Source organism: Neocloeon triangulifer, unplaced genomic scaffold (assembly GCF_031216515.1).
Source record: "Neocloeon triangulifer isolate White Clay Creek 2 clone unplaced genomic scaffold, ASM3121651v1 ptg000006l, whole genome shotgun sequence".
NCBI classification, from domain to species: Eukaryota; Metazoa; Arthropoda; class Insecta; order Ephemeroptera; family Baetidae; genus Neocloeon; species Neocloeon triangulifer.
This window is the reverse complement of record NW_026775549.1, coordinates 183,024-203,060: the sequence shown is the minus strand read 5'-3', so window position 1 is coordinate 203,060 and position 20,037 is coordinate 183,024. Positions and strand designations below refer to the sequence as shown.

General features: G+C 37.9%; 2 protein-coding genes across 2 annotated transcripts; both read right to left on the bottom strand.

Annotated features, from left to right (window-relative positions):
- Positions 1–309: 309 nt before the first annotated feature.
- Positions 310–3,188, bottom strand: LOC132194312 (uncharacterized). Its single transcript, XM_059615491.1, has 2 exons — positions 3,030–3,188; positions 310–2,538 (listed from the first exon to the last, which is right to left on the bottom strand). Exons 1-2 carry the CDS (start codon positions 3,051–3,053, stop codon positions 1,030–1,032), a joined length of 1,533 nt encoding a protein of 510 aa, XP_059471474.1. The 5' UTR covers positions 3,054–3,188; the 3' UTR covers positions 310–1,029.
- A 10,204-nt stretch (positions 3,189–13,392) lies between these two features.
- On the bottom strand, positions 13,393–14,427 carry LOC132194152 (uncharacterized). The gene is made up of 3 exons (XM_059615266.1): positions 14,270–14,427; positions 13,984–14,208; positions 13,393–13,920 (listed from the first exon to the last, which is right to left on the bottom strand). Exons 1-3 carry the CDS (start codon positions 14,324–14,326, stop codon positions 13,516–13,518), a joined length of 687 nt encoding a protein of 228 aa, XP_059471249.1. The 5' UTR covers positions 14,327–14,427; the 3' UTR covers positions 13,393–13,515.
- Positions 14,428–20,037: the final 5,610 nt, after the last annotated feature.

Here is a 20,037-nt window from a genome sequence, read left to right as displayed (position 1 = left end):
TAATTTAATTTCATTTATTTCACTTCACTTTATTTTGAAAGTGTATTTTATTTTAGAACATACTCGTAATAAACTTGTGAAAATTTAGTGTCGTAATCAGACTGCCAACTATACCAAGCAGGTTTTATGAGTTCTGGGAAGGGGATATTTTCGCATATTGTAAAATTTGTTTGCAAAACATTATGTTGAAATGACTTCCTTTTGTAATTATCCACATTCATTCATTTAAAGACTGGAGATGTGATTAATTAAATTCTATAGCAGTTCAAATTCCTTTTAGAGAAGGCAATTCTTTCTTTGACAAAAACACATAATTTAGATTTTTATCGTCATTTAATTTATTAGTTTGAGAGTTTTTGCTACATTCAGCGTGACAATATTTTTATTTTCTAGGTCTCCTGCTGTGTCCCGTTTAAATTAATTGATCCGCGAATTTTTTTGCACTTGTAAAAAGTCCTGCACAAAATCGTGCGTCGTCTTGCTATTAAAGCGTTGATACCAAACTCCGAAGCGTGAGAGGTGTCGAGTATCATTCGTTGCGTGCAGGAAAAACAATCTTCTCTCAATCGAGTGCAACCTCAGGATCGCTCGGTCAGTTTTCCGCTACGTTTATAAAGATATGCATAAACACCGCTCACTTTTTAATTTTAAAAGAGTCCATTACAAAATCCCCGCAGCACTAACACGCCCTGCTTATATTTATTTAAAACTATAACGTGCCATAATTTTTTCCCACATTTTATAAAGTCTTTTTTTCGTAATCACTTGTGTGTGTGTGCTTAAGTATGGCAAGAAGGAATCTGCGTGTGCTTTTTGTACTCGATTCAAGTCGTCATCCAATTAGTGTCCGCAGTAAAAAATGGCCGATTAATGTCTGCATAATAATAAAAACGTGCATTTAATTTATTCACCTTCAGAGCGTATCAGATTTCAACATAATTTTTATGTAATAAAAAAAATGCACTCGTCTCAGATTCACTTAGAAATCAGCCATTTTTTTTCATCGATTTTGCAATTGAGCACTATTAATCAGTTGGCCTCGACATAGACGGGCTTGGTCTGGTGGTCGGACACCCTTTGTTGGGGCGAAACTTGCGTGTCATGCACGGCGGCCACTGGCACGGCTCCAAAGAAATTCGCCTTCTGCGAGATCGAGGCTGGCGGGATCGCCTGCTGCTCTTTATTATTCGGCGGCTCTGCGTGCACGGGCAGAGGGACCAGCGCCGATCTGGTGCTCGCGATCTCGTCCGATTGAGGTGCCACACCCACAAACACCGGCACCGTTTGCCCACCGTACGACGACGGGAAAGCGCCCAAGGGAACGGGATTCCTCTCCTCCGACTTGAGACTCTTGCCTGCGCGGTGCAGGTGCTGCAGCTCACGCAAACTCGGGGCCGAGTACGCCGAGAGCAGGGGCGCGGGGGCCCCGGCAGCCCTCCTCAGGTGCTGCTGCTCGCTCAAGGGCGTGCCATAAGTGTTGAACCTGGACGCATAGGTCATGGGCACAGTGCCCTTGGCGGCGCCGTAGTACTCGAGGTCCTCCTCCACCCCCTTGACGCCCTCGCTCACGGTGTAGATGCTGTCCGGAGGGTGGATTTTGTCGTCAGGGTCGTTGTACTGCTCCTGAGCTTCATCCTGCTTCTCAGGTTGGGCGGGTTGAACTGGCTGGACGGGCAAGGGCACGGGATGAACGACCTGGAGAGGGTCTTCGTAGGATTCAGGCTGCTCGGCCAGCCACTTGGCCTGCTGATAGAGACGGGCGTGCAGAGACTTGGCGGCCTCCACTTCTGGCGTGTCCTTGACCTGTTTGGGAATGACACTGAAGGCCTCGTCTTCGTCAAAAACTTGGAATCCGTCCCTGCCGGCCGAGTACCTGACCTTAACGGTTTTACCTTCAGGGTCGATGTAGCTGTAGGAGCCTCGAACGGAGCCGTCCAGAGATCTGGCCTCGAGACGGGCCTGCTGAGGACTGCTGTAGCCGAAGAGGATGTTTCCGTTTCCGTCCTGAGACTGGAAAAGAGTCCCTTCAGACTCTTCGTCAGAGGAAACGGATGTGTAGGATCCAGGGTGAGGACCCTGGGTGAAGGTTGAAGGTGGGGCATCGTTGGCGAATCCGTCCTGAGAGTATCCCTCCTGAGGAGGGTAGACGTTGCCGAGGTGGACGCCGTGGGACACCACGTCAGGGGAGGTTCTATAAATCAGTCCAGGTGCGATTTGGGAGGCGTCGAGCACATATTTGGGGTTGATGGACCCCGATGGGGGTGCAGGGGCGGCTTCAACGACGGTGGCGTCATCTGAGACTTCGTTTCGCAGGTAGTTGCTTCTCAGGGTGGGTTTGGCGACCACATCCGAGCCGGGGGTCACGGTTTGGTGATAGGCAGGGTAGGACTGGGGTGCATAGTAACTTGGGGTGGGCACGTAAGGGTGGAACGGAGAACGGAAATAAGGGGAGGGCGGTTGAAAGTAGAACACGGCAGGGTGGTGATAAGCGCTGTCATAGTAGGTGGGTGTGGAGTATGCGCTGCTTACAAGGTGAACCTGTGGATAATAAGAAAATGCGAGAAGGTATAAATGAGAGCGGGAGCTGATAATAAATATACAAAATGATGGCTCGACTTGTTGTTATTTCTTTATGCTATACACGACAGGTGCAACAAAACGAGGTAAATTTAATTTTAAATCAAACCCCTGCACGCAGCGTTGAAATAATGTAAAAAATGAAAATTATGTGTGCTTGTAAAGAGTCCTCAAAAGTCTCCGCTCACACATTCCGAGATTAATAATGATCTCGTTAAACTTGAAACACGCCCGGGCGAGCCGAGTCGCGTCACGTACAACGCGAAAAAAAAAGAAGTGTATAACCTTAAAAAATTCATTGGAATAATATTTAGGAAATTAAAATTAAGAGATTGAATTATATAGTTAATTGAGGATGAGTTAATTAATTTGAGATGGAGAGATAGGCGTCGTCTAGGTGTCGTGATTAACGAACGAACGCGCGGCGCGAGCGATAATCTTTCTTTACTTACGAGGAGCAGCGCGTGGCGAAACATGGTGTGGTCAAAGAAGTAGTGTCGCGAGGCGGGGAGGATCAGGGCATTTATAGCAGAGCGCCCCTGAAACCATCGGCGCGAGGTGAGCCTGCCGCTGCCGCTGCTCTGCTGGTGCCTCGGCAGCCAGTCAGTCCGGCTATCAGGTCAAACGGCGAAACACTCGCCAGCTAATTGGAGCGATTGATAACACGTCGATCAGCGATCGACACGCGAGAGGAAATAATAATCAAGCTGCTTTTGCGACTCAACTCGCAGCTGCCGTGTTGATATTATGCGGCGCAACACGCGTGATGAGCGTGGAATTCGCTTGAAATATCCAATCAAGCTGCGGTGGTGGCGGAAGATGATCCTAGTTTTGCAACGCAAGTTGTGGGTGCTCTTCGTAAACAATTGTAAATAAATGAGTCACCGAAATTTATGCGGTTTATTACTCCATTCTATTTGTGACCCTTTGTTCTTTGATTGCAAATTGCATCACGCATATAAAGATTTTTTTTTTATTTTGAGTGGAGGGAATTGTTTAATTTTTATATTTACAGTTTCGTTAAAAAAAGGAATATGAATGATGAAATTCATAAAAATAAAATAGAGGCTCACTGTGGCCCTTTTTGATAAAAAAAGTTTTAGCAAAATTCTTGCAACTTGCAATTAAAAGTGCCGTTTTTGTAAAAAAAAATTTTTTTATTAATTTTTATAAAGTAGATAAAAACAACGCAACTCTAGATCTTGAAAAAAAAAATAATATACATTAATCAGAATTAAGTCAGATAAATATTTACATACTTTTTTTACATTTAGTTTTTTTAATTAAAAGTTTAAATATACTAGGATAAGAATTTTGAATAATAAACATTTTAAAAATATATAATACATTATAATTTTGATATATATTAATTTTATAAATTATACAAACTTCTCCTGTAACAAACTAGTCTGAAAAAAAAATGACAATTTTCTCATTGCTTACAATTCAATTCAATTTGTTTTATTCTCTACATAAAGAGCCAAAATTAAAAAAAAAAAAATAAAAAAAATAGGCAAGTCATAAAATTACATTTGTAGAGTAGCTTTAGCATTAGAGTCATCGGAGCAGATACAAATTTATTTATTTCAACTGTAGAGAATTAAAAAAAACATTAATTAAGATTAATTTTAATCCTTCATAAGTCAAAAGTATATCAAATTCAATTATTAACTTGCTGAGAGGAGATAAAAAATTTAAAATAAATGTTCTTGTGAAATGCTAATTTTTCTCTCCTCAAGTTTGCATTTTGCTTTTTATCAGATTCCGTTGCAGCGAAAGGTGCATATGTTGCTTCCAAGTCGAGAAATAAATAATTTTCAAGAGGAAGGTCGGCGAATTTCAGCTCCCAACACGATCGATGCTTTGCTTCTTCCCAAAAAAATAAAAGAGTTGCATCGTAATTAAAAACAGCAGCGTAATTAACACGAGTGGCTTTTAGTGCGGGCTCATCTCGTCACGACAAGATTCGGACCAAAGTGCACCACAGGCAGTTTAATTAATTCAATTAAAATGCGCCGGCGACACGGGCGTTTTGTTGTTGCTGTGTGTTAATTGCACTTTATAAAGTAATGTGATAACCTCGGCCGGTGTTTTGCTTCGGATAATGTCAACTCACAAATCTCTCAGTGATCGCAGCGTCACTGCTGGCGTCCACACCCTTTTCGAACAATTAAAAGCACAACCAGAGAGAGAGAGACATGCACGCTGGGTTTTTCTCCTCTTTTTTTGAATGTAGTTCAAGGCAAAACGATCATATGCACCACCCACGACAAAACATACTGCAGCAATTTATATAAATATCAGAATGCATTTTCACTCTTCGCTTCCTCATATTCAAATTAATCCGCCACTTAAGCGCTTTTCACCGGGAGCCGCACCGCACAGTGGCAACCCTTTTTAAAGAAAACGACCGCTCAATAAATATCCAACATGTGTGTAAGCGAATACAGTTGTGCGAGTGGACAGAGCCATTAATTTTGAGCTGCAGCACGAGTAGGTGCGGTACCCAAGCTGGAAAAAAAACACGAATAAAGAGGCGGTACACGCATTTGCATCTCTCTCTTTGGCTCGCGGTGGAGGAAAATATGCATAAGCCGCGGCGGCGGCGGCGAAATTAATACAAATGCGGAGCGAAAGGAGGTATGATTATAAATTCAAGTCGTCTGCCGTTGCTGCTGCTGCTGCTGTTATAGGTAAATGAATTGTTTGACGGCCGTTTGTTGTTATTGGTCTCATTCAAGGTTAAGACAAAGCACAAAGGCTCTGACATTTTTATTGTCGCAACAAAAGACGACAGGTCTTTAACGTTAAAAGTACAAATCAAACATGAAAATTTGCTTTTGCCATAAAAAGCAGCGGCGGCGCGCAGCACATCCCGAGAAAACCTCAAAGCCCGCCTTTTTGCACGTCCCGTCCGGCGACGACGCGCATTGTGTGTGCTCGCATAGCCGCGCCGCAGTCCCATTATTTAAAAATAAAAAAATAAAAATATCAACTGTGTACGTGTACCTGGGTTTTATGGCGCGTCGCGCCCGACAGAGTGAGCAAATAACGAGTCATATTAAATATATTTTGCCATTTTACGGCGCGCACTTTGCGCCTTTGACACGCTCGATCAGAATTTTATCGAGTGTGCGATACAAATTGCACCTTCGAAGCCTTTTATGATCATGAGAGGTGTCGGCTATCCTATTTAAAACGTTTCACCAAGAATTCAGTGGCGTGGCAATTTGGAAAGCTAATGATGTTTCGCAGTTCATTTTGATGTGAACTGGCCCTACAGTTAAAATGCAAAATTATATCCACAAAAACGGGTTTCCGCGAGCTCATTTTGATAATATCTAAATTTCGTATAAAACAGTTCAATGAACACATACATACATAACTATTTGATAATTTATCTCATTCAAATTTTAAATTATTGTCTTAAATTTCAATTTTATTAAAAGCTCGTTCCCATGTAAAGAAGCCAAACTTAAATTTTTATAAATGCTATAGATAATTCCAAAGACGCAGATTAATTTTTAGCTTTACAAGTAATAATGGCTCAAAGTGATGCAATAATTTATAACAGTCACTTCGCCTCCCTTAAAATTACTTCACTTACAGAAGTCAGGACGCGAACGTTCTGAATATAATGTGTGTCTAATCAAATAATTATCATCGCGAGGTCTCTCCTTCTTAAAATACAAAAGTGTAGCCTAACTTGGCAAAAACTATTCCGAGACCACACCCAGCATTCAATTTAAAGACCCGCTACATTCTCCGTTGATGCTGCTCCACAAAAAATTATATAAGAACAAGCTGCCACCAATGCAGATATATATGTAAAAAAGAACGCACTTCGGCGTGGAGATAAAATAAAGGGAACAAGAAGAAGCTGGTTTGGTTGGCTGATTATAACCGAAACGGATTTCAATCGAGAGACTTCCTCTCTTTTCTAGGCGGAGAGGATGGATAAAAGGTCTTGAGGATACACATTTTTTATAATAATAATTTAATTAACTGGACATAATTGCTAGGCAAGGCAGGAGTTTCCCTTTTGTTATCTCTGCTTTTAATTTATCGCTTTCAGAAATATTTCTCTAAGTCAATGCCTCCTATGATTCTTTAAGTGTGTCCCTGACAATTAATCAAGCAGCGAATTCTTTAATTGCAAACAAGTCTGGCTAATGAGCGGAATGATAAAAAGGATGGTGATTGAGATGACTTTAAGCGCCAATAAAAATATACGGCACCCAACGTGGGCCGCTTTCACACTTGCCAACAGAAATGAATCAGTAATTTATACATAAACCTTCGATTCCATTCGAAACACGATTAATAAATCCCTGTGTAATTTATGCGGCGAGTGAGAAATAAATCTTAATTAAAATGAATTATGCGATTCATTGAGTGCTCATGCAAGTAGTGCATGGAAATATCAATATGCAAATCCTCTAGTGTCAACTGACTCGCATTATTGTTGGAGCAGCGCAACGTGGCCACCCACAGAAGTCACAGAAATATTTAATTCCCAAGAAAAGCAACTGAAACTGATGAATAATTAGCAGTCCAAGTGTGAGGAAATATTTTAGCGGGAGGGCAAAACCCGCATACATATGGCTGCATTATTTTCATCTACTCTGCTAATCGCAAGGATTTATCGGCCGCCAATATTATAAATTATGCATTATTCATCGCTGCAGCCGATCTAGAGAGCGGTGCATTCGAAATGATACGCGGTGCATGCAAATCCCGCCAGCGGCATTAAATTTATTTGCTCTATTGTACCATCGGAGAATTCTGTAACACACTCCGTTTTTTTGCATGCGCTTTTTATTGGTCTCTGTTCACTTCGCAGAGCACGTTTGTGCAGGAAATGGGCGCACCTGCACTTGACACAGAGAGGTGCTTGGCTTTTTTTTATAGATAGTTGAATCCCTGTACTATAACAATACCGATAAACCTTCCTCCGACCACATGGATCACACCCACAGAAGCTGCTGGAAACAAATTGCAGTGCATTTTATTGGTCTTATCCTGCTGCAGTGTCGATGCGTCACTGCAATTTGAATAAGCTGACAATGAACGCACTTGACGCCGAGTCAGCTCAAGACGGTTGCTTACTCAAAACGATTGTTTTATAAATTTTAGTTTATAAAACATACACAGTTTAAATAATTTATATTTAAAACTAATTTTAACTTAATCATTTTCCCTTATTCACAAGAGGTTAAGTTTTTTGGTATGTACTATTATATAATAATAATTAAATTTCCAAAGTTCAAGAACTAAAAATGCAGATATTAGAAACAATTATTTAATTTATAATAAATTACTTTCAGTTGCTGTTTTAATAAAAAATATAATAAATTTTTTTTTTTTTTACTATTTTAATTGAAAGAAGTTTCAATTCCAACATGAAATAAAAAATTGAAAAAAGATATTAAAAAAATTAAAATAAATACCGATAAATACTTTAAATATTAATACAGAAGAAAAATTCGAAATCAATCATAACTTTAAAAAAATATTATTATATTTTTTTGTATACTATTTTTTAATTAAATTCTTTTCAAATTAGCACATTTAACATTTCCCACCCTGGTTTTTGCATTATTATTCTAAAAAAAATGTAACTATATTTAATTAGCTCAAAAATAAATAAAAATTTAAATACAATTGCTTATTTATTATAGTGATGTCCGAGGAGTGCAACAAATACTCAATACAAGCTCAAAGTGATAAATTGCCCATTCAAGATAATGATCTAATCGGCGGACAAGCCATTGGTTTTTGTCGTCGATCGAATGCAATTTATTCAAATCAGCATCAAGCTCTCTCGAAATATAAACATCACATAAAAATCAGTAGTGACAAGGACGTGGTGCGACGGGCGCGATTAAGGGGCTGCCGACAGAAAGTGCAACGCGGATTGTCTCTCTTTTTCTTTCACTTAGTATCAAAACGCAGCACACTACGTCAAGCAGATAAGCCACACAAATATTAATGAGCTCCTGCAGACCGGCTAACAAGCTCTTTCAATTAAACCAACTGCGAGAGTTCGTTAATTTAATTTCCTCGGAGGCGCAGTTGAGAAAACGGTCAGCCAAGAGTGCACGTCGCTTGTGGCCCTGAACTTGACTTTTCTTTCCTTGTAAAAATATAAAATAATGCCCCACGATTTCTTGTGTAAATCACGCCGAGAGAATCAACCAGTCTCCCTTCGAGTTAATTTTCGAGGAGGAGGAGGAAAATTGCTCGCATTTTTGCATTATTTGCCAACAATAAACACAGCAAATATATATATAAATCTCTATTTGCGGTTGAGAGGAAAGGATGAAGAGTTAAACTGCACATGTTTATTCATTTATCTCTGAACAGTCTCCTCCACATACCATCGTTATTATTATGCCCGTATTTTTTTACTACATAAGGAGATGCAAGTCATTAAAAAAAAATGTATTTTTCACGCAGATCACGAACTGATTGATATCGTGGCGTATTGTAAACTCTGCATGTAGTTATCTTTTTATCAGAACCGCTTTTCTAACAAGTGCATTTGCGTTGGAATCAGGTGCTTACTATTTCTATTGTTTGACGCACTAATAAGCATTAAAATTTATATGCAGTAGCTGCTTTAATTGGCTGTTCTCTCTAGGAATTTCTTTCAAAATTGCTTAAAGGTCGCAAAGACTTGCATATGATTTTCCATAAATCGTTGGAAATTTAATAATAAAATTTTTATTACTTGAACTGTGTTGACTTATAATTCTTGCTCTTTTTGGAAAATTTCGTTTTTAAATGATATGCTTGGGGCAGAAATACCAATATTAATTTGCAACTTAATTATGTAGTGAATTTGAGTTCAACGACACCGTTTTGTTTTTATCGTCCAAACCAGTAAAAACATACTGTTTCTGAAGAAGTAATAAAAATAAACATGTAAAATTAACATTTTTTATGCTAATTGCGTAAAAAGTGCACTTCCTTGGCAGCATTCCGGTTTAGGAAACGATTTGAGCAAAATTGGGCACTTCGACCTTAATAGGGTTGCGATTATTGCGGGCGCCGACTTTGAGCGCAAAGGTTAAAGAGTGCGTGTGCCGTTAAAATTCACTTGTGGTACCCCCTAAGGCATGGGAGGGGTCCGCCGAAGACCCAACCAAGCAGGTCCTTTGGCTGGTGCTCAATCCTCACTCATGTATGAAGAATTTTTTACCGCGGTTCAAGGCTTTCGGCCAAGTCCAAGGCCAGAAAAGTGGCGAGCTGTGCATGGAGCACATTAGCGGCAGCAATTCTTCATCTGCGCGCTCTGCTCTAATTGCGTGACGCGCCGCCAACTATTTTGACAAATTACGCTCCACAACACTATCTCTCGAGGGGGCTGTGAAGAGATAAAGCAAAATGGACAATTGCGTTTTCCAAGTACGATAATGTTCCAGGATTAAATCAATGTCAAGAAATAATAATAAATAATAGTAAATGGATATTTACATGTTATGTAAGTTAGTACCAGCAAATTTCATCCATAAAGATCTTTATAAGTTGAGTATCTTGATTTTCCTAGAAATTATTAGAAATTTTGAATTTTAGCTCACAATTTAAATAAATTTATGTTTCCTTACAAAGTCTAGTTTTGTTGTTTAGTGTTTCTCAGTCTATAACCGGAATAAAAAAAATTTAAAAAATTTGTGAATATTTTAAAGCACTTAAATTTAATTAACAGCACATACAAAATTTTGGAATATGACAGTAAAAATTTATTCTATTTAAATAATTATTACATTATTTACAAACCTATAGGTTTATAGATTAGACATACATGTATCTTTATTCTGATGGGCAGTATTCAAATTTAAAAGAAGAAATCATCTCTTTGGTTTCATCAGCTAAAATAATATTTAAAATTAAAGGCCGAATAACGGCAATATATATAAGTTTTATTTCTAAATTATTCAATTTAAGCTATTGAATAATACATGCTTCAATTGTAAATTTATTTCTTTCTTCCCAAAAAATGTTATGAATCAAAATATTCAAATAGCACATAATTATTAAATTTTAATTTAACGTAAATAACGTGTGAGGGAACAATTCTGCGCACTTACTGTAACTTTAGCATTGAACTTCTAAATTCAAGGTGATTGACAAGCATAACAAAATAAAACGTAAGGTAAGTGTGAGCCAAAACTCCTTTCTATTGACCATACAGTTGTTTGCTGCAACTATCGAGAATTTTGCGCGACACTCTATGAATCACATTCTGCCCTCAATACATTTTAAAAGAGTGCAAATCACTGTGGACCTTAAAAATGTTTTGGATGCATTTTATTAACATAAATATCGTGGGATCAATTGGGAGCTGAACACCTTGACCAAACGACTCGCGTAATAAAATTGGCCGCACTGATCAATTATCTCGACGGCAAAGGACATATCCAGGCTGCTTGCGTTAAATTCGGCGATAAGGAAACGCAATCAAGATGTGTTGTTATGAATTGCACGCGAAAATGCAGTTTGTTTGTTGTGGCGTGTCCGCCTGTCAGCCTACAATGACGAATGCACCTGCGAATTGAAGTAATAATTAATTGGTCTGTGCTCAAGGGAGACGGATTTCTAAGGACGAATCGAGCGACTTGAACGAGCGAGAGAGTGCAGAAATTACTGCACTTCATCCGGCACAACCGTAATTAATTACCAGTGCGCTTTTCGGCTCGCCCGCTCCAGGAAAAGCTATTTTGATCGTATCTCATGGACCATTTCAATTAAGAATTTTAGCAGGCGGTGCGTGAGATCGGATTTTGCACCTGCATGATTTATGTGCCACGCAATGGGTCTTAAGTTGCTCCTGTTAGACCTGCTCCTGAGCCTTAATAGGCTTAATATTACCCTAAATACCTGTTTGAGTATCAAGATTTAAATACCAATAAATGTTTTAAAAATATTAAATTATATAATAATTTTTAAATTTTATTATTTTTGGCAATTTTTTTTGAAAAATAATTTTAAGTAAGCACGCTTTTAATTTTTATCCAATGGCCAATTTGAAATATAATTTGTATCTTGAAAGCCTATAATTTGCATACATTGAGACGTCGTTCACTCTCTCTATAAAAATTAATATGATCATTCACATCATATTTTTTAAATAAAAATTACACTTGAAAATTAATTTTCTCTGCCCTGCCTTCTTCAATACGGTAGGAGCTTAATAATTAGCCAACACGCTACTAGTCTTACTTCTTAGCTGAACAATTTACAATACGCCATTAATCATCAGAACAACATGGGAACTACACAGTTACACGAATGAATATCTCCATGCCGTAATTACATACAATGTGTGCCTTCTCTTCGAATCGATTTGCGTAAAGAAGTGTACGGAAATAATAATAGCAACCGGCGCTTCATGGGTGGGCAACCCAAGATCATTTCAATGTAAGTTTCTAACTATAAATTTTATTTGCATATTCATGATCAATCTCTTGCTGATGGTTTTGATTTAATCATAGCCACTGGCTTATTAAATCAGCAGAGTCTTTGTAGTTCTTTATTAGGACAGATTGCAATGATTTTATATTTTTGTAGACCAAAAAATTGGTGATGTTTCTATTTAAAGTGTATCTGGCCATGATTTAAAAGAAGTCTCTTGATGTTATCTTTAAATTTAGCTAGCTTTGTGACTGCAGAATAATGAGGAAGGTCAGTTTACTATTATGCAAAAGTGAAGCTGGCACGGCATCTACTGTTCAAGATTGCAAACTAAAGAAAATTATTTGAAAATATTTTTTAACAAATAATATTTTTTTATGATTTCTTCTACAATAAATTTAATATTGAATATCTCCATGCAATGCGGAATTTCTTACGGGTCTAGTCTATAAATACATAAATATATATACTTCTCTATGCAGTGATCATCAAAATATCAAAAGGTGCAATAAAATTAAACCTGTGATACAGACCTATGCAATACGCCTTACTCTCAAGTAAAGCCGGTTGCCTAACTGGCCCGGATTTCCAACGAGATTTTAATATAATTATTGCAAAAATGATATTTTGCAACTCCTGGCAAACGGTCCTACTCAAACAAAAAAGTTTCAATTACCTTTCTTATAACGCTGTGAATCAGAACTATTTTATTTGGAATTAATATTGATTTGCTTTTGCGCCTTTTGCTTCCAAAATTTAGGGTCAAATTTCTGTAATTCTGGAGGGCGCTTGCACCACCATATTTAAAAAATTTACCATTTTGATATATAAATAATGTGGATTTAACAAGATTGATTTGTGATTAGTAATGGATCATAATTTTAAGCAAAACATCTTTTGGGCGAAAGATGAAAAATCTGCTAATTTGATGGGGCTTGTGGTTTAAAAAAAAGAACAATGACAGAAGGTGGCCTTGTGAATCATGATTGAAACAATAATGAGGATCTGCTCACAAGTTTCTGCGGATGCTGCCGTGCTGCGTAATTTTTTCTTACTCAAAACTCGATTGCCTTTGTCATCTCACTGGTTCTCCATACATCTAATGCGGGAGAACTTCATGCACATGGACTGTGGAGAAAAGCTGCTTTTCTCTAACTAAGCTCACAATGAACTTTTACAACAACCAAAGAAGACGAAAAAACGGATTGACCATTTTAATTCTTTAAACGCATTAAATCATTATAGTTCTGCAGGTTTCTCAGATTCTCACTTGATAAGTGTATTATCTATTTTACCTTTTTTTAAATTTCAGAGTCCTGTTTTTTAACTCTGATTTATCATTAATACAATTTTTCAAATATATTCATTGAAATGCGGTGCGAAAATTGAAACGAGTGATTTTGGCTATATTTGCTTTATTCTCATTTTGGAGGAAAAATTTCAGCATAAGGCCTAAAGTCGGGAATCTCATAGAGATGATTGTCGTACAACTAAAGTTCAGTCCGTTGTCATTAAGATCGCTTAGTAGGCATAGGTCACGGGAGCAGCGGCACCGGCGTACTGGTATCCGTAGGCGGCAGGGGCGCTGTAGTAGGCGCCTCCGTAGGTGTAGGGAGCAGCGGCATAGGGGGTGGTGTAAGCAGCAGCGGCGTAGGGGGCGGCGTACGGAGCAGCGTAGGTGGCGGCGGCGTAGGGGGTGGCGGCGAAACGAGCGCTGGAGTACACCAGAGGGGTGGTGGAGGCAGGGGTCTGGACGGCGGTCACGGCACGCTTGCTACGGCTCTTGAGGGCGACCACGGGAGATCCAACCACGGGGGTGCCATAGTATCCTCCGAAGTAGGGGGATGACACCACAGGGGTACCAACGGCAGCACGGGCAGCGGTGTTGTAGTACTCAGCGGCAAAGTTAGCCTTGGCAGCCTGAACCTGTTATTCAAAAGGATAAAATGAATTAAAATTGAGAATTCGCAAAAAAAAATCCAAATTTACCTCAGGGGTGTCCTGGACGGGCTGGGGGAGACCGCGAGAGGTGTCCTGGGAGGGGACGGCGATGGTCTTGGTGATCACGGGGCTGCCAGCAACATAGCCACCCGCATAGGGGTAAGCTCCATATCCATACACTCCGGCGGCCGGGACTCCAGCGTAGCCGGCGTAGCCAGGGTAGAAGACCTGGGGTTCGGCCAGAGCGGCGACGACGAGGAGGGAGAAAGCGACCTGAAATGAATTGGCAAATTTAGCTTCGGAGGCGGCACAGAGTGTCGAATGCGGCACTCACCAGGGACTGCATGGTTGTTGCTTGTTGAGCTGCTGAGGTACTCTGCGAATTGTCCATCGACGCCCTGACTTTTTATAGTGCGGACCAGGAGCCGATATTCGGCAGGATGCCACCCCCCACCTGATGGCCTTGGTGTGCCCTGAGAGACCGCGGGCCGGCCGGTCGCTTCTCCGGCCGGGCGTGGTTTCTTCTTTCTTTGTCATCCCTGCTGGTGCCCATCTCTGCGAAAAGCCGGTTGCTACGCGCCGCCGGCTGACCCCGGGGTCGCACGCTAGAGCAAAGACCTAGCCTCACACGAGCGAGTCGTGGGTGTTGCAGATCATCTTTTCGGCCGGTTCTATTCAAGGTTGCGGTCGCTCCTCGTAGATTCGCCTTTTTCTTCCGAAATTAACGCCGCTGAATATTTATTGCGGCTCTTTCGTGATTGTATCTCTTGATGCAGCACTTAAAATATTCAAGATAATGCAATAAACTGAACAAGTCGAGATTTTTCTCTTGAATATTCTTAATATTTTTTTCACGCTTCTGCGGTGATATCAATTTAATTTTTTTTTGTCCAACAAGCATAAGAAGAGTTATCCCGAGTTGATAACCGCTCTTTGTCAAGGACAAACAACTATCAAAATTTTATCCTGCTACACATAAACGCCGGCAGTTAATTTTTATTTATGGGCTGAAAATTAAAGTAAAGTAACGACAAGTAATTCAATACGACTGAAAAAGAAGGCAATTTGTTCAAGAGCATTTTGTTAAATATTAACGTGCCTTTCATCTTTTCAGTTTTTAAGTCAAAGCTCTCAATACAATCCAACAGGAAATTATATTTTTTTTTATATTTGTACTTATTGTTAAACCATGTTTTCTCTGCGAAGCAACCAACTATGCAGAGCAAATACCAGCTTACCTAGCAACAAGAGCACCTGCAGAGGACGCTGGATTTTTTTGTGCAAATTTACAGGTAGAGAGTGTATCAGATGTGGTGGTGTCTCCGTTCAACGTCTGGTATATATTTTAAGCGTGATTGTGTGTTTCACCGAGACAGCGTAGGATTTAAATTGAAATTTATAATGCAAGTAAAACAAGTGAATTTATATTATTTGAAGCTGGACCGTGACAACGTCACAGTGGGAGATGCCGCAAAGATAAAACAAAAAAAGATATTTATCTTTGTTTGGAGTTATACTCACAGCTTTTAATAAAACCTTGAAAGTGGAAAAATTATCCTCACAAATTTGAGCGTGACACCTCAGTAGCTGTCAATATCATAAAAACAATAGAAAACTCGCCTTAAGAGTCAAAAGCGATATTTTAGTACCTGATTGGTCACAATTAATGTCTCTTTTTTGATTGTTATTTATATCACAATATTTACAGTGAATTTCGTACCTAAATATTACACATACCTATAAATAATATAATTCAAATAAATAAAAAAGAAATATATTCTTTATGTAAATTTAAAGAAAAATGTTTGCACAAAAACGTTATGCAAAGATAAATTTAAAAAATTAATTTTTATTTCAAATAGTTTTTTTTTATTTATGTTTAATTTAAATAAAATTTGATTAAAAGTTTGGTTATGATAAAAATATTAATTTAATATGGCACATTCTCTGCTAAAGTGTTAATTAATCCTAATTCTACGCGTTGCCACATAGCAAATTTTTATTTCTCTTTCCTTTAAAACAAAGAGAATAAATCCAGTTCTGCTGCTCTTCTTACCGCTAGAGTTACATAAGCAATTTATTGATTGGCTATTTTTGCGGTTCCTTGAGAGAAACCTGCTCAAGAGAAGCGCAGCAAAATTCGTTGACCCAAAGCTGAAGTTTTCCATATGATGATTGCTCACGATTTTCTTGAGAGTAATCATCGCAGATTGTAAAACTCTAGCTTTAAGCATCGTTTGGCCAAAAAGCGCACGCAGATTAACCTGTTATTGCCTCCCAACGAAACTGGAAAATAATCGATTTGACATTGAGCATTCTGCACTCTGAGAAAATGTGGCAAAAAATTCCAGAGTGTTCCGCTATATTTTTTGCACATGTCATTCCATTTTATATTGTTTAACTTTGGTAAAGAGATAAAATTTTAATTGTTGAAAAAGCCGGGCGGAATAACCAGTTTTGGATCACGCGCAAGCAAAATGCAAGGTCCTCTGTTGTCTTCTCAAACTGTCCGCATTATGTCTGTCATGAATATCCATCAATTAAAAAAATATTAAATAAATGTTCACATGTCAAAAATGTAGATAATGATTTTTTTCCCCCAATTTAAGTAATTCAACTATCACAAAACATAACAAATCTTCTTCTATATATTTTCATAAATAGGCCCCTGCCTATATTAATTCATCTGTTCGTCGCCAATTTGTGAACGTCAATAAAAGTGAGTCGTATAAGCTTCGATCGCTCGCAGTTTGGTGACATTCACAAGGGCAATGTTCACAATGGCCCACGCGTTGCCTTTCGAGAGAGCAACAGCGATTTTATATATCAGCCCAATCTCATAATCTGGTTTCCGAAGCTTTCCATCCTGTTGCTATGGTCCAAAGCGAGGAGGTGGAGAAAATTGCAACTCAGTCTCAAGATTCCTCTTTATTAAAAGGGAGGGGCCCGCGTTGCAAAAAAAAAATGTACGCGCTATTGCTTTGAGCGAACTTGTTCCCAGAATAACTGGTTATTAGGAATGGATTATGTAAGTTCAAGTTCAATATCCAAATTTATAGACCTTGGATCAAGCTCAACAAAACATCAAACAAAATTCAAAATGCACCTTATCAACAAAAATCAGGTGATTATAAATATTTTAACACATGATTTAAAAAAAAAAGTTAAAATTTTAATTAAAAGATTTTTTAATTTAAAAAATCACCAACTAGAGGCTTGACCACTTGAAAACTAAGCAAGTAACAAATAAACTAAATTAATTCAGGGGCCTCACGTAAGTCAAACTCTAAATTGTTTGCATAATATAAATAATTGAATATTTAGAAGGTGCATAAAGAATTGTTTTCTTATCAGATAAAATAATGTATTTTGTCATTTAATTTTCAAACTCTTTAATTAAGTCTGCAAGGGCATTGCAAAATCAGGTATGGGTGAGAGAGCAGTGCCAGAGGTGTGTCTGGTGCACGGGCAAGCTTGACACCAAGTCTGGTGCAGCCTTTTCGCACCTGAATTGACCAAAACCATGCAGGCATAACAAAAAATGTTTCGCCTTTTAATCGTAAATCTGTCATTCCACAATTCAAATATGGCAATCCACAGGAAATTTCTTTTTCGGTCTCTGTTTTATTTACAGCAGACAACAGACAACAAATGAATGCTAATGGAGATCGACTCCGACTTTTGGTACATGACCGTGCAAGTTAATAGCCAAATAAGAGCTTTTATTACTCTTAATGACTCCAAATGCAGACTTAGTTCTGATATACAGAACGATTTTGTATAAACAAGATTAAGAAAGGGCTACACTGATTTTTATTTTAACTTTTACACTTACATTGATTTTTTTTAATCAATAAGATAATAAAACAAGTTTAATGTTAGCGAGAGGATACTGTTTTATTAAGACGAAACATGCGATACAGAGAAACAAAAATTATCATAAAATTGAACTTCAAATAACATTATAATTTCCTTGTGAAACATGTACGTATTTTTAAATTATCTCCTTTGAAAGATAAAGCGTCGACACTTCCCATTAAAAAATACCTCATTGTATTTGGGACACTTCTTCTGGGAATTATCACTGGCTCGAAGTGGTGCGTCAGCCGCGCCAATTTTAATTGGAGGCGGCAATTGCACCGGGAGCTTGTCAGTAACATCAGTTGCATTCAAAACACTCATCGTTAGCATCACAGCAATAAGAAGGCAGAGCTTGAACGACATCTTTGCGCGATTGCAATTGGAGAGACGGGCTTGCAGACTGACAAACAAATATAACTCAGCAACTTTACCATTTCTTTTTATTCTTTCATGCAATCAAAACCACAAGGCAGCAACGTTTAAAAAAAGGAAACCAAAAACCGCAATTATTGGGTTTTATCAGAAAGCAATTAAGAAAAGTAAATAATTAAGGATTTTGATACTTTTAATGATTTAAGAAGTGATAAAAATAAAGTCACAAGTAGTGAAAAATGGTACACTTTTATTAATCGCAAGTGTCACAACTTTAATTTTTTTTCAAATCATTACAAGCAGTATTACAATTGATTTTTCAAATACAGCCAGTTGGTTTTCCTTTTGTTATTCGCTCACCAATAAAATCGGCGTCGACACTTTCCCTTGAAAAATACTTTAAAGTTTCTGGCACATATGTTTGGTTTTTCTGCGGTACGATATGGTGCGTCAAATGCATTCAAAAATTCAAACAAGACAGGCCGGCGAGAAGTTACATCAGCGGCATTAAAAACACCGATTGATATCATGATCGCAGCAATTATAAGGAAAAATTTGACCGACATCTTTGCGTGTTTATAGTTACAGAGGTCGACGGGGTGACTGACATTTTAAGTATTAGGCAAATAGCTTGTCATGGAATTCAGTTTTTATCACTATGAAAACCACTGGGCAAGGATGTTGACCAAAAGCTTACAGGAAAAAGGAAGCCTGCTATATTTTCAATCTTTGCAATTATAAAAAAAAACTCAAAGATCGGAATAAATTTTAAGAAAGGAATATTTTTATTGTGTTTTGGAAATGAGGCAGCATTACATATAATAAAATATGGCACACAATAATAGAAAAGTTGGGGGAAAAAATGAAATGACATTTTTAAAATCGAGAACATCTTGGAAAATAATTGGAATTACTTGTGATAGTTGATTATAGTTTGAAAATTGATATTATTTCAACCATATCAAGTTTGTTTTTCTCTCCTAATTTGCTTCAAATAAAAGAGGGGTCGACACCTTCCGTTGAAAAATACCTGGCCTCTGCTGGTACACTTTTTGCTATAGTTCGGTTGTGTGGTTGTGCGAAGTGGTGCATCAGCAAACTTTTGCACGGTGCCAGTTGTGAAATATATACTTATGGCGATCACGGAAAAAAGTATAAGTAGAAGTTTGAATGCCATTATTGCCATTGTACGAGCAGTTGGAGAAACAGAAAATCAGACTGGCAAATAATTTGTTCTTATCACTCTCTTTGTTACTAACATAACCGCGCAAGACAAGAGAAGGCGATAACATGTTTTTGGTACACAGGAAACCGGATGACTTCTTTCACGTTGTAAAGAAAGTAATTTACTGAAGTAAATTTATTAAAAAAGACAAAACATTGAGATATAGATTTATATTTTTTACAAAGAACATTTTAATTAATTACCTTGATGGAGAAACTTTTTATTTGATAATGTGCATATATTAATCACAGAAAGCTTTTTTATTTAAATATTTATTTTTCAAAATAAGTCTTCACTAAAAATTGGCTGATTTTTAATCATCATATAGAGTTAAGTTTGGGATTTGTTGTAAAAAGCAGTGCATTCTTAAAATTTATTGTTATATTTCTGGATTATTAATGACGGATATGGGGTTTGGTAATATATAAATATATTATAATATATAATAAAAATATATTAATATATTACCAAACCCCATCTTTCAGAAAATGATTTTACAGAAGCTGCATTTTGAGTTTGATCATAAATAAAAAATAATAGATTTTTTTTGCATTTTATTGGAAAGTTAAATTCTTTATGAAATAAACGATATATTATGTAAACAAGCAATGCCAAAGGCAGCACTGTGATTGAGAGTAGCGGGG